This window comes from Cervus elaphus, chromosome 27, assembly GCF_910594005.1.
Source record: "Cervus elaphus chromosome 27, mCerEla1.1, whole genome shotgun sequence".
Classification (NCBI taxonomy): domain Eukaryota; kingdom Metazoa; phylum Chordata; class Mammalia; order Artiodactyla; family Cervidae; genus Cervus; species Cervus elaphus.
The window spans coordinates 64,486,727-64,500,755 of record NC_057841.1 but is presented as its reverse complement, the minus strand read 5'-3'; the positions used below and the strand labels follow the sequence as shown (position 1 = coordinate 64,500,755).

General features: G+C 38.7%; 1 protein-coding gene across 18 annotated transcripts in view; it reads left to right on the top strand.

The window, feature by feature from the left end:
* Positions 1-811: 811 nt before the first annotated feature.
* Positions 812-14,029, top strand: part of LOC122684963 (telomere repeats-binding bouquet formation protein 2) — a 101,320-nt gene continuing 88,102 nt past the window's right edge. For 4 of the 18 annotated variants that reach the window (XM_043889534.1, XM_043889539.1, XM_043889535.1 and 1 more), the window contains exons 1-5: positions 824-924; positions 1,039-1,120; positions 1,893-2,032; positions 4,016-4,077; positions 6,290-6,375. In XM_043889534.1, coding sequence (XP_043745469.1) covers positions 861-924; positions 1,039-1,120; positions 1,893-2,032; positions 4,016-4,077; positions 6,290-6,375 — 434 coding nt within the window. In that variant the 5' untranslated portion in view covers positions 824-860. Of the gene's footprint in view, positions 925-1,038; positions 1,121-1,892; positions 2,033-4,015; positions 4,078-6,289; positions 6,440-14,029 lie in introns of those variants that run through there. The other 14 variants (XM_043889540.1, XM_043889538.1, XM_043889537.1 and 11 more) reach the window with 6 other exon arrangements.

Genomic DNA, 14,029 nt, shown 5'->3' with positions numbered 1-14,029 from the left:
AACTACAAACTTCTGGTAAGACTAAGAAATGAAAGGAAGGCACAAGTAACTAGAATCACAAATGAAAATGGAACCACTGCTACAGAGCCTGACATTACAAAACATCACATGAGTTTTTATTGCATGCTCAGTCACTCAGTCGTGTGTGACTCTCTGTGGTCCTATGAACTGTAATCTGCCTGGCTCCTTTGTTCATTGGATTTCCCAGGCAGTGCTCAACTTTATACCAATATGTTTTAAATTTTAGAATAAATTGACCCCATACAGGAACAATGTAGCTTATCAAAACTGATGTGGGGGAACTCTGAAGAAAAACATAACTTGAACACTGGTGATACATTAGTATATTAAACAAACTTTTGAAAAAAAGGTTTTTGGGTTTTCGTTTTTTGCTTTTTTTAGGCCTGCAACGGCAGCTGTGGAATCCTAACCTCTGGACCACCAGGGAAGTCCCTTTTAAAATGTGCTAATGATATTTTTGTTTGTTTAAGAATTCTTCTCTTTTAGAGACTCCAATTGAAACATTTATTTAAAAGAGATAAGATGGGTTTTGTTTCAAAATAACGACACAGCACAAAACCTTTGTTAATACTCAGGGTTTAAAACTCACAAGCAGGATACCTTCCTCCTCGGCCGAGTCAGGGAAAGCTTAGACGACTCTTTACAATTCCACAAGCAGCTCCGCACAGCTGGTAGAGGACCAGAACCTTCTCCGTTGTGCCTCAGGCTTTTCCGAGGCATTACTCTGACAGCCAATCATGGAGCTTGGCTTCGAACCCGGGACCAATCAGTGACCTCACCTTCCGCCCCGCCCCCCCCCCCAACTAAGTCCACGCGTGTGAGGAGCGTGAGGCAGCGCCATGTTTCAAGGGCAGCGGGGCTGGTTCTGTGGCAGCGTCAGCCACGACTTGAGGCAGTTTTGGGGTAGGAGGTTGGGCAGAAGGGGTGCGCGAGGTGGTGAGGAGAGCACCGCTCCTCTCTCTGGTACCTTGGCCCCAGGGCATTTGCTGGGCTCACCCTGTGCTCTTGCCTCCACAGTGGCTGAAGGGGGGACTATCAGTGACCCGAGGGTCGCCGACTTCTTGTTCAGCTGCGATGCCTCACACCCAGACACGCTGAGGTACCTGAAGGTCACCTGGGGGTACCTTTTGGGTCATGAGGAACCAGGAGTTGTCGCTGGAAGTCGCCGTCGGCTAATAAATATTGATAATAGGAAGAGACTGGAAACGAGCAAATTTTCAGTCCTGTCTGGATGTGCGGGGAGGGGGAGGGGCAGGCGCGGGAATAGCTCACGGTCCCTTTTTACTGCGGCTAAGGCCTGGCCTCCTACCTGCTCCTCAAGTCTTTTCCCGACTTCAAGTTGTGTTTTTCCAGCAGACTCTCCCACACCCGTGTGATGCCTTGTAGAACTCTCCTATTCAGTATATTTAAACCAAATCTGATTGCCTGTTATCTTAAACGTTGTGTTCTGAAAATGTTGGTAATTTTTTGAGTAATAACGCCTACTCCCATTAATCTATTAATTAATCCAATTAATCCAAGGTCAAACACCATGTACCGTGCTCCTGTAAATGTTCTTTGTTCTTGCTGCCACTATTTTAGTACACACCGTAAATTGTCTCTTGCCCTGATATCACAGGAACTTTCTGAGAGGTTGCTCCGACTCCAATCTGTCCACCTGGGAGCCCTCTTAACATTGCAGTGGGATTATGTTTACAGAACAGAGGTCTGATCACGGTTCTGGCTCCCTCCGTTTCTCACCCCTTCACTCCCCACCCTCCAGTCTCCAGATCACCTACAGATAATTCTGTTTCCATTCATTTATTCGTTCTTTTGAAATGTTGAATACATTTTTGTTTATTTCATAACCTAAATTATTTCCTTTCTCCTAGAATATATCAGAGTCTTGATTACATAGAAGATAATGCTACAGTTTTTCACGCCTGCTATCTCTCTGCTGTAGCCAATGCTGAAATAAAAAACTCGGTGGCTTTAGGTCATTTCATTCTTCCTCCTGCAAGCCTGCAAAAAGGTTAGCAAAGATCTTTCATCTCTGTTAAACCGCGAAATCCTGTTATGTCATCCAACTTTACTGATATTTGTTATTCATCAGAACTTTTTGTTTTATGTCATTTAATATAAACAGAAAAGCATGTACTTTGGATCATATTGCCTTGGGTGTGTATTCTTGATTTGTTTATCATTCAGTCTTAGATTCACCGATCTCCTGCTGTGTGCTGCGTTTCAACCAAGGCTCTGGGGATTCAGTGGTGAATAAGACTGATGAAAATATTGTCCTCACATTGTTCACTGGCGAGAATCCAGCACTTAACTAATTTTTGTGGCCTCCAGCAATTTCTCCCCAGTTGTTTTGAGGATAATATATTAAGTAATCTGACCTGTGAGTTTATAATAAATGCTCGTAGCTAGTTTTGACTCTCACTGTTATTTTTTCTGTTTTTTTTCCCCCACTGATATTTCAAGATTCATCGTGATAATAAAACCATGTATTTGTATTGCTTTTATATTATTTAAAGTACTTTTACACATTAATTACTTCAGCAACCGTATGAAGTAAAGAGCAAATGAATAGATTGCTTCTGAGATTGGTTCTTTCAGCATTCCCTGCTAGGAACACACATTCTTAGCCTGTTCTGTCCTTATCCTACCTGTATTTTATCAACTAGCATTAAATATCCCATTTTTGTAGATCTTATTATTACCCAATTCTTGATGTGTTTCTTGATGTGTATGTGTCCATCCCTAGAAAGACAGACTGAAAATAGTACAAATTTTAAAAAATTAAAAAAAAAAACAAACTTGAAAAATATTTCTGTAGAAGAGCTTTGGGAACTTCGAGGATTGGCTTTCTTCCATAGTTGATGTCCTGGCAAAACCTAGTTATAACTTAAAAAATAAATTGTTCTAAGTGGTTATGCAAATAAATTAATGACTGGATAGGAGAATTGATTTGCTTAAAATCAGTGAATACCTACCTTCAGGGAGCTTATATTATGGAATGACTATCTGATCTAAGTTACCACTCCTATCACATCTTTGAGTTTAACAACGTATATTAGAATGTATTCGACTTAAAAAAAATCCATTTTAAATGAAAACATGCTCCTTTTTAAAAATTAAAAGTATGCATTATTATTCACCTAGACTGGGATAGAAGCGTGAAAGGCAAATGTAAGCAACATACTAATTTTAAGTTTCCTAATACCCACAAGTTAATAAAAAAAGATGAAATTCATATTAAGAATATGTTTTATTTAACATAACTAGAATATTATTTCAATATATACTCCGGATAAAATTATTGATAAATTTTTGCATTCTATTTTTTGCTACTGGATTTGAAATCCAGTGTTTATTTTAAACGTACAGCACATCTCAAGTTGGACTAACTAAACATTTCACATATGTACCCACATTTATCTAGGTAGCTTAGGTTTAGAGGAATCTTGACAGCTTAGGTCTAGAGGAATGTTAACTTTTTGTCCTTGAGTGGTGGGCTACTGTGGAAACCTGAGATCATTGATTTAAGATGATGTCAGTCCTTTGACATGCTGAGCATTGTAGAATTCCTACACTATCATGCCCAATAGACATGTTGCTCATCCTACCTTCGTTTAACAAACTAAACTATTGAATTATTTAAGCACTCACAAATTCAGGAATTTTATGCCTTTTATTTTGACTGGACAATTACCTTTATTAATGCTTGGCCTAAACACACTGACACCTTACGAAAATATCATAGCCGAAACAGTTTAGAACAATGATTCACTTAATGCATTGGAATCATCTGGAGTTTGTTAGAAATGCAAGTTCCCAGCTTCTCCTCAACAATCTGGTTCAATAGGAGTCCTCATTTTAAACAAGTATCTTAGGTACTTGTGATACAAGTGCAATAATGCAGACCTAGAAATTTGAAACCTAAACAAAATTCAGTGAATTCTACAAAGTTACTTTTTGAAAAATAATATTGGATTTATTTTTCTTCCTATAGAAATAAGGAGAAAAATTGGTAGTTTTATTTGGGAACAAGACCAACATTTTCTGATAGAAAAGGTAAGAGTAAATTAAGGTATACAGTTTATACAGAATATACAGTTTCAAAAAAATTTGAAAGCTGTGTAATCTTTAAAATATGTACTAGTGATGTGTTAGTTCCAGTGACCCAGAGTAAGGAATCCAGAGGGCATATTTTTATTGAACATTATCTCATTTGGCATTGTTTTTACACTAGTAACATTAGTGAAATTGAGATTTTTGTATGAATAAAATAAAAAGCTTGAAAATTTTCATCAGTAATATTAAGGGAATAATAAGTACACAGTATTTACCAGTTCTTTGCTGCCAGTGTAGATACTATTTGATTAATTTCTTGTTGTACTATTTGTTAAATGTTATGAATAATACCTCAATAAATGTATGCAATACTGTAAGTTTTTTAGCTTTTGTCATCCTGCCTCACATTTGCCATGTTTTTTATTTACTTCAGAATCTTTATGCAAGGCAAAATTGGGATAAGAATTTATCCAAAAAGAATAATGATGGTGATGGATTATAATATTTTAAATAAAAAAAAAATCCGTAATTCCACAGTGATACTCCAAAAGCGTAAAGAAAAAAAGAACAGAGGAGCAAAAGGAAGAAAAAAGGCAGAAAGGAAAGAGGGAAGGAGGGAAGTAAAAGATGGGGTAGGGAAAATTTCCTTTCAGAATAATAGGTAATAAATGTAGAAAGGATGATAGGGTAGAAAATTTGCATGTTACCACTCCCAGTAAAATAGTTGATTTGGGCAAAGGTCATAAATGGATGCTAAAATCATTATCTAAAATGATCACCTCACAGATTACTTATTAATTACAAAGGCAAACATTGCTTGTACCTTTACAATGGAGGGATCTGGCAGACACCAGCTTAACCAGCTGATCAAATTTAGCATCACCAATTTGAAACAACCTCTTGTTATGTTCAGCTCAATGTCATATAATAAAAAGGACACAGTATAGGGGATTCCCTGGAAGTCCAGCATGACACCGCACTCTTATTGCTGAGGGCCCAGGTTCAATCTTTGGTCGGAGAAATAAGATCCCAGGAACTGCCAAAACAACATCAAGAAAACACAGTATTATCTTGTGTTCATGTTCAAAGTTCTGAATCTAATTATGAGCAAATATGCTAATCCTTGACTTGTTAGAGTGTTCCAGGGACATAGATGGTGGTAGAATGGTTATTATTTGATAATAATTATTGAGTATACTAAAAGGCCCTTGAAGATCATTAATTACTCTGTTTTAGAAATGAGAAGACTGAGGTAAGAAGGTAAGACCTCTGACTTAGTTCACATAGCCAGATATTAGCAAAGTGGAACCAAATTTTCTCAGCTTCAGCCCAATCCAGTGTTTTTTCTAATGTATTAGTAGCATATGCCTGTATTGACTGTTGACTCTAGAAATTGTATGATTATATGATAAAGGATTTTGTTCTTTCAAATATTGATTGATATTGAGTATTAACTAATTAAAATAATACAACCATGGAATTTTAAGTAGAAGTTACCTCTTTTAATGGCAATAGCAAGGGTAAATCTGGAAAGTAATTTGGGAAACATTATTATTGTTTGGAGTGGGCTTGCAACCTATATATAGAAATTTCCTAATGGAATATTATGTAAATATATTATGTGATAGATACCAGAATCTGAGGCCTGTCAACTTTAACATAATCTTTTGGAAAAGCTTTATATATGTTTAGTTCTTTTGTAACTCCATAGCTAAATGTTTCACTTTAATTTTAAAGGGGAAACAGTTTGTTCAGCTTACTTCATATTTTTGATTTGTAGCTTGCAGGATGCCTAGGAGTTTTCATGTCAAAGATTTTAAGAAAGTTTAGATCAATAACACTTTTCTTGGCTGCTGCTGCTGCTTCTTTTTTTTTTTTTAAACCAAAGCATTGTATGACCACATTAGGGAAAATTTCAAAAATCAATAAGAGAATAAAATCAGTCAGTTTTACTATCTAATATGAGCATAGCTTATATTTTAAAAACCCAGGTCTCCTTTCTGTATGTATCTCTAAAAATAGATAATTCTGTGTGTGTGTATATATACAAAATTTTGTGAGTTTTTCCTATGAAACGGAATGGATCTGAGTCTGTAGATACTTTTGTGACTGTTGCTATATATAATGCCAATTTACTTTTTAAAAAAATGTTATTGATTGCATGATTGATATGGCTGATTTTTTAAAATGTGATTTCTTTTGCTGTCCACAGCATGATGAAGTAACATCAAATGAACTAAAGGCCTTTAGGGAAAGCAGTGTACTAGCAACAGATCACAAGAAAGAATTATCCAAAAGGTACTGAATTTGTATACTTCACTGATTTGTATACTTCATTCAATATAGACACCTTTGAACACTGTGTCTTAATCTCATTTAATCTTCAGTCATCTTATGACATTGGTATCATTATCACCATTGCCATTTTACGGAAAAAGAGATCAAGTATATAGGTCAGGTCAGTTCAGTTCAGTCGCTCAGTCGTGTCCAATTCTATGTGACCCCATGGACTACAGCACGCCAGGCTTCCCTGTCTATCACCAGCTCCCGGAGTTTACTCAAACTCGTGTCCTTAGAATTGGTGATGCCATCCAACCATCTCATTCTCTGTCGTCCCCTTCTCCTCCTGCCTTCAATCTTTCCCAGAATCAGGGTTCTTTTCTAGTGAGTCAGTTCTTCACATCAGGTGGCCAAAGTATTGGAGTTTCAGCATCAGCATCAGTCCTTCCAATGAATATTTGGGACTGATTTCCTTTAGGATTGACTGGTTGGATCTTCCTGCAGTCTGAAGGACTCTTGAGAGTCTTCTCCAGTACCACAGTTCAAAAGCATAAATTCTTCGGCACTCAGATTTCTTTATAGTCCAGCTCTCACATCCATACATGTCTACTGGAAAACGATAGCTTTGACTAGACGAACCTTTGTCGGCAAAGTAATGTCTCTGCTTTTTAATATGCTGTCTAGGTTGGTCATGGCTTTTCTTCCAAGGAGTAAGCGTCTTTTAATTTCATGGTTGTAGTCGCCATCTGCAGTGATTTTGGAGCCCCTCAAAATAAAGTCTGTCACTGTTTCCATTGTTTCCCCATCTATTCGCCATGAAGTGATGGGACCAGATGCAATGATCTAAGTTTTCTGAATGTTGAGTTTTAAGCCAACATTTTCACTCTCCTCTTTCACTTTCATCAAGAGACTCTTTAGTTCTTCACTTTTCTTTCATAAGGGTGGTGTCGTCTGCATATCTGAGGTTATTGGTGTTTCTCCCAGCAGTCTTGATTCCAGCTTGTGTTTAATCCAGCCCGGCATTTCTCATGATGTACTCTGCAAATAAGTTAAAGAAACAGACTGACAATATTCAGCCTTAACGTACTTAACGAACTAGTCTGTTGTTCCATGTCCGGTTCTAGCTGTTGCATCTTGACCTGCAGATACATTTTTCAGGAGGCAGGTCAGGTGGTCTGGTATTCCCATCTCTTGAAGAATTTTCCAGTTCGTTGTAATCTACACAGTCAAAGGCTTTGGTGTAGTCAATGAAGCAGAAGTAGATGTTTTTCTGGAACTCTCTTGCTTTTTTGATGATCCAGCAGATGTTGGCAATTTGATCTCTGGTTCCTCTGCCTTTTCTAAATCTAGCTTGAACATCTGGAAGTTCATGGTTCATGTACTATTGAAGCCTGACTTGGAGAATTTTGAGCATTACTTTGCTAGCATGTGAGATGAGTGCAATTATGGGATAGTTTGAACATTCTTTGGCATTGCCTTTCTTTGTGATTGGAATGAAAATGGACCTTTTCAAGTCCTATAGCCACTGCTGATTTTTCCAGATTTGCTGGCATATTGAGCACTGATAGCTCAGTTGGTAAAGAACCTGCCTGCAATGCAGGAGACCCCAGTTCACTTCCTGGGTCTGGAAGGTCCTCTTGAGAAGGGAAAGGCCACCCATTCCAGTGTGGTTGGGCTTCCCTTGTGGCTCAGCTGGTAAAGAATCTGCCTGCAATGTGGGAGACCTGGGTTTGATCCCTGGTTGGGAAGATCCCCTGGAGAAGGGAAAGGCTACCCACTCCAGTATTCTGACCTGGAGAATTCCAGGGACAGTCCATGGAGTCTCAAAGAGTCAGACACGACTGAGTGATTTTCACTCACTCACTCACTGAGTGCAGCACTTTCACAGCATCATCTTTTAGGATTTGAAATAGCTCAACTGGAATTCCAACACCTCCACTAGCTTTGCTTGTAGTGATGCTTCCTAAGGCTCACTTGACTTCGCGTTACAGGATGTCTGGCTCTAGGTGAGTGATCACACCATCATGGTTATCTGGGTCATTAAGATCTTTTTTATATACTTCTTCTGTGTATTGGTACCACCTCTTCTTGATATCTTCTGCTTCTGTTAGGTCCATACCATTTCTGTCCTATATTGTGCCCTTCTTTGCATGAAATGTTGCCTTGGGATCTCTAATTTTCTTGAAGAAATCTGTCTTTCCCATTCTATTGTTTTCCTCTAGTTCTTATCATTGATCACTAAGGAAGGCTTTCTTATCTCTCCTTGCTATTCTTTGGAATTCTGCATTCAAATGGGCATATCTTTCCTTTTCTCCTTTGCCTTTCACTTCCTCAGACAACCATTTTGCCTTTTTGCATTTCTTTTTCTTCGGGATGGTCTTAATTGCTGCCTCCTGTACAGTGTCATAAACCTCTGTTCATCATTCTTCAGGCACTCTATCAGATCTAGTCCCTTGAATCTGTTTGTCACTTCCACTGTATAAGACTTAGGTCATACTTGAATGGTCTAGTGATTTTCCCTGCTTTCTTCCATTTAGATCTGAATTTTGCAATAAGGAGTTCATGATCTGAGCCACATTCAGCTCCTGGTCTTGTTTTTGCTGACTGTATAGAGCTTCTCCATCTTCAGCTGTAAAGAATGTAATCAGTCTGATTTTGGTGTGGACCATCTGGTGATGTCCATGTGTAGAGTCTTCTCTTGTGTTGTTGGAAGAGGGTGTTTGCTATGACAAGTATGTTGTCTCGGCACAACTCTTTTAGCTTTTGCCCTTCTTCATTTTGTACTCTAAGACCAAACTTGCCTGTTACTCTAGGTGTCTCTTGATTTTCTACTTTTGCATTCCTGTAATGAAAAGGACATCTTTTTTGGGTGTTCATTCTAGAAGGTCTTGTAGGTCTTCATAGAACCGTTCAACTTCAGCTTCTTCAGCATTAGTGATTGGGGCATAGACTTGGATTACTGTGATATTGAATGGTTTGCCTTGGAAGCGAACAGAGATCATTCTGTCGTTTTTGAGATGGCATCCAAGTACTGCATTTTGGACTCTTTTATTGACTGTGATGGCTACTCCATATCTTCTAAGGGATTCTTGTCCACAGTAGTAGATATAATGGTCATCTGAGTTGAATTCACCCATTCCAGTCCATTTTAGTTCACTGATTCCTAAAATGTCAATTTTCACTCTTGCCATCTCCTGTTTGACCACTTCCAGTTTACCTTGATTCATGGACCTAACATTCCAGGTTTCTATGCAATATTGTTGTTTACAGCATCGGACTTTGCTTCCATCACTAGTCACATTCACAACTGCGTGTTGTTTTTGCTTTGGCTCTGTCTCTTCATTCTTTCTGGAGTTATTTCTCCACTGTTCTCCAGTAGCATATTGGGCACCTACCGACCTGGGGAGTTCATCTTTCAGTGTCCTATCTTTTTGCCTTTTCATACTGTTCCTGGGCTTCATGAGGCAAGAGTACTGAAGTGGTTTGCCATTCCCTACTCCAGTGGACCACATTTTGTCAGAACTCTCCACAGTGACCCATCCCTATAGGGTGGCCCTACACGGCATGACTCATAGTTTCACTGCGTTAGACAGGGCTTTGGTCCATGTGATCAGTTTGATTAGTTTTCTGTGATTGTGGATTTCATTCTGTCTGCCCTCTGATGGATAAGGATAAGGGGCTTATGGAAGCTTCCTGATGGGAGAGACTGACTGAGGGGGAAACTGGGTTCTGTTTTGATGGGCACCTCTTGGAGGAGGTCACCATTAACCCCACCACAGAGTGGCCATTACTTACACAGGACTGGGAAACAGACTCTTAGAGGGTACAAACAAAACCGTGAGCACACCAGGACCCAGGAGAAAGGAGCAGTGATCCCACAAGAGACTGACCCAGACTTGCCTGTGAGTGTCGTGGCATCTCCGGTGGAGGTGTGGGTCAGTGGTGGCCTGCAGCAGGGTCAGGGGCACTGAGTGCGGCAGTACGTGCACAACCCTTCTGAAGGAGGTTGCCGTTATCCTCATCACCTCCACCATAGACTGGCCTCAGGTCAAACAACAGGGAGGGAACACATGGGTAGGTAGATGAAGTAATTTCCCCAAAGTCACACAAACTTTTATTAAGTGGGGAGCAGCAGGATTTTAACTGGGTCAGTCTAATTCCAGAACCCATGCATTTAGCAATATTATGCTAGACTATCCTTATAGAGAAGAAATGGGATTTTTTTAATTACTGTGATATTATTTTTAAAATACATAATAATAAGGAAATAAACTATTAGTAATTTTATTAGGATTGGAGGATTAGAAAGAGGATTCCCCTCTTTCTTTTCCAAATTGTTTATAATGTGGCTACTTTGGCTTAAGAAATTAAAGTTATATTTTAAAAGATAAACAAACATGGACTTGGTGTTGTGTTAGGGCTAATCCGTGAGAGGCTCCCTTGTTTCAGGCTTATTCACTGTCTAGTCCCAATACTATATTTTCCACTTCAGTGGCTTCCACATGTTCACAGGGAGCATTAACTATTGAAAGTATGGGATTTAGCTGCTGAAATAAAATGACCTTTCTTCAATATAAGAATTAATGAGTCTAATTTATATAGTGTAGTTTTTTTACCTTCAAATTTTTTTCCCATAATTTTTTCTTGTTCCTTTTGTACCTCCTATATGGTTTTCCTTAACTTGATATGCATTGTTACCTGCCTTAGCACAAAGTTGTGTATTTAATTTTAGTGAACTATTGCTTCATGGTCCCGTGACTTATAGATAATCCACCACTTAAGTTTGAATATCCATATTCTAGGTCTTTGTATTAAAAAGCAGAGACATTACTTTGCTAACAGAGGTCTATCTAGTCAAGGCTATGGTTTTTCTAGTAGTCATGTATGGATGTGAGAGTTGGACTATAAAGAAAACAGCGCCGAAGAATTGATGCTTTTGAATGGTGGTGTTGGAGAAGACTCTTGAGAGTCCCTTGGACTGCAAGGAGATCCAACCAGTCCATCCTCAAGGAGATCAGTCCTGGGTGTTCATTGGAAGGACTGATATTGAAGCTGAAACTCCAATACTTTGGCCACCTGATGCGAAGAGCTGACTCATTTGAAAAGACCCTGATGCTGGGAAAGACTGAGGGCAGGAGGAGAAGGGGACGACAGAGGATGAGATGGTTGGATGGCATCACCGACTCAATGGACATGGGTTTGGGTAGACTCTGGGAGTTGGTGATGGACAGGGAGGCCTGGTGTGCTGAGGTTCATGGGGTTGCAAAGAGTCGGACACAACTGTGTGACTGAACTGAACTGAATCTCTATTCATAGAACTCCTTTGAACTTGTTATGCTTTTTGAGATAAAAAACTGGTAAGGTTAGGAAGAAAAATGAAACTGAAAAGGTGAGACCATGAAGATATTAAGGAATTAGTAAAGGAAAGAATAGTTATCCTAAGTGACCTTGTAAGAGAAGAATGGGAAATAGAAATTTTTCTTTATTTTTTTTCCAGTTTTATTTATTTATTTATTTTCTTTACAATATTGTATTGGTTTTGCCATACATTGACATGAATGTGCCATGGGTGTACATGTGTTCCCCATCCTGAACCCCCCTCCCACCTTCCTCCCCATCCCATCCCTCTGGTTCATCCCAGTGCACCAGCCCTGAGCACCCTGTATCATGCATCGAACTTGGACTGGTGATTCGTTTCAAATATGATAATTTACATGTTTCAGTGCCATTCTTCCATATCATCCCGCCCTCCCCCTCTCCCACAGAGTCCAAAAGACTGTCTCTTTTGCTGTCTCGCATACAGGGTTATCGTTACTATCTTTCTAAATTCCGATATATGCGTTAGTATACTGTATTGGTGTTTTTCTTTCTGGCTTACTTCATTCTGTATAATAGGCTCCAGTTTCATCCACCTCATTAGAACTGATTCAAATGTATTCTTTTTAATGGCTGAGTAATATTCCATTGTGTATATGTACCACAGCTTTCTTATCCATTTGTCTGCTGATGGGCATCTAGGTTGCTTCCATGTCCTGGCTATTATAAACAGTGCTGCGATGAACATTGGGGTACACGTGTCTCTTTCAGATCTGGTTTCCTTGGTGTATATGCCCAGCAGTGGGATTGCTTGGTCATATGGCAGTTCTATTTCCAGTTTTTTAAGGAATCTCCACACTGTTCTCCATAGTGGCTGTACTAGTTTGCATTCCCACCAACGTGTAGGAGGGTTCCCTTTTCTCCACACCCTCTCCAGCATTTATTGCTTGTAGACTCTTGGATAGCAGCCATTCTGACTGGTGTGAAATGGTACCTCATTGTGGTTTTGATTTGCATTTCTCTGATAATGAGTGATGTTGAGCATCTTTTCATGTGTTTGTTAGCCATCTGTATGTCTTCTTTGGAGAAATGTCTGTTTAGTTCTTTGGCCCACTTTTTGATTGGGTCGTTTATTTTTCTGGAATTGAGCTGCAGGAGTTGCTTGGATATTTTTGAGATTAATTCTTTGTCTGTTGCTTCATTTGCTATTATTTTCTCCTGTTCTGAAGGCTGTCTTTTCACCTTGCTTATAGTTTCCTTTGTTGAGCAGAAGCTTTTAATTTTTTTTTCAGAAGCTTTTAATTTTAATTAGGACCCATTTGTTTATTTTTGCTTTTATTTCCGTTACTCTGGGAGGTGGGTCATAGAGAATCCTGCTGTGGTTTATGTCGGGGAGTGTTTTGTCTATGTTTTCCTCTAGGAGTTTTATAGTTTCTGGTCTTACATTTAGATCTTTAATCCATATTGAGTTTATTTTTGTGTATGGTGTTAGAAAGTGTTCTAGTTTCATTCTTTTACAGGTGGTTGACCAGTTTTCCCAGCACCACTTGTTAAAGAGATTGTCTTTTCCCCAATTGTATGTTCTTGCCTCCTTTGTTGAAGATACGGTGTCCATAGGTGCATGGATTTATCTCTGGGCTTTCTATTTTGTTCCATTGATCTATATTTCTGTCTTTGTGCCAGTACCATACTGTCTTGATGACTGTGGTTTTGTAGTAGAGACTGAAGTCAGGCAGATTGATTCCTCCAATTCCATTCTTCTTTCTCAAGATTGCTTTGGCTATTCAAGGTTTTTTGTATTTCCATACAAATTGTGAAATTATTTGTTCTAGTTCTCTGAAGAATTCCATTGGTAGCTTGATAGGGATTGCATTGAATCTATAGATTGCTTTGGGTAGCATACTCATTTTCACTATATTGATTCTTCTGATCCATGAACACGGTATATTTCTCCATCTATTTGTGTCCTCTTTGATTTCTTTCACCATTGTTTTATAGTTTCATATATATAGGTCTTTTGTTCTTTAGGTAGATATATTCCTAAGTATTTTTTTCTTTTCATTGCAATGGTGAATGGAATTGTTTTCTTAATTTCTCTTTCTGTTTTCTCATTGTTAGTGTATAGGAATGCAAGGGATTTCTATGTGTTGATTTTATATCCTGCAACTTTACTATATTCATTGATTAGCTTTAGTAATTTTCTGGTGGAGTCTTTAGTATTTTCTATGCAGAGGATCATGCCATCTGCAAACAGTGAGAGTTTTACTGCTTCTTTTCCAATCTGCATTCCTTTTATTTCTTTTTCTGCTCTGATTGCTGTGGCCAAAACTTCCAAAACTATGTTGAATAGTAGCAG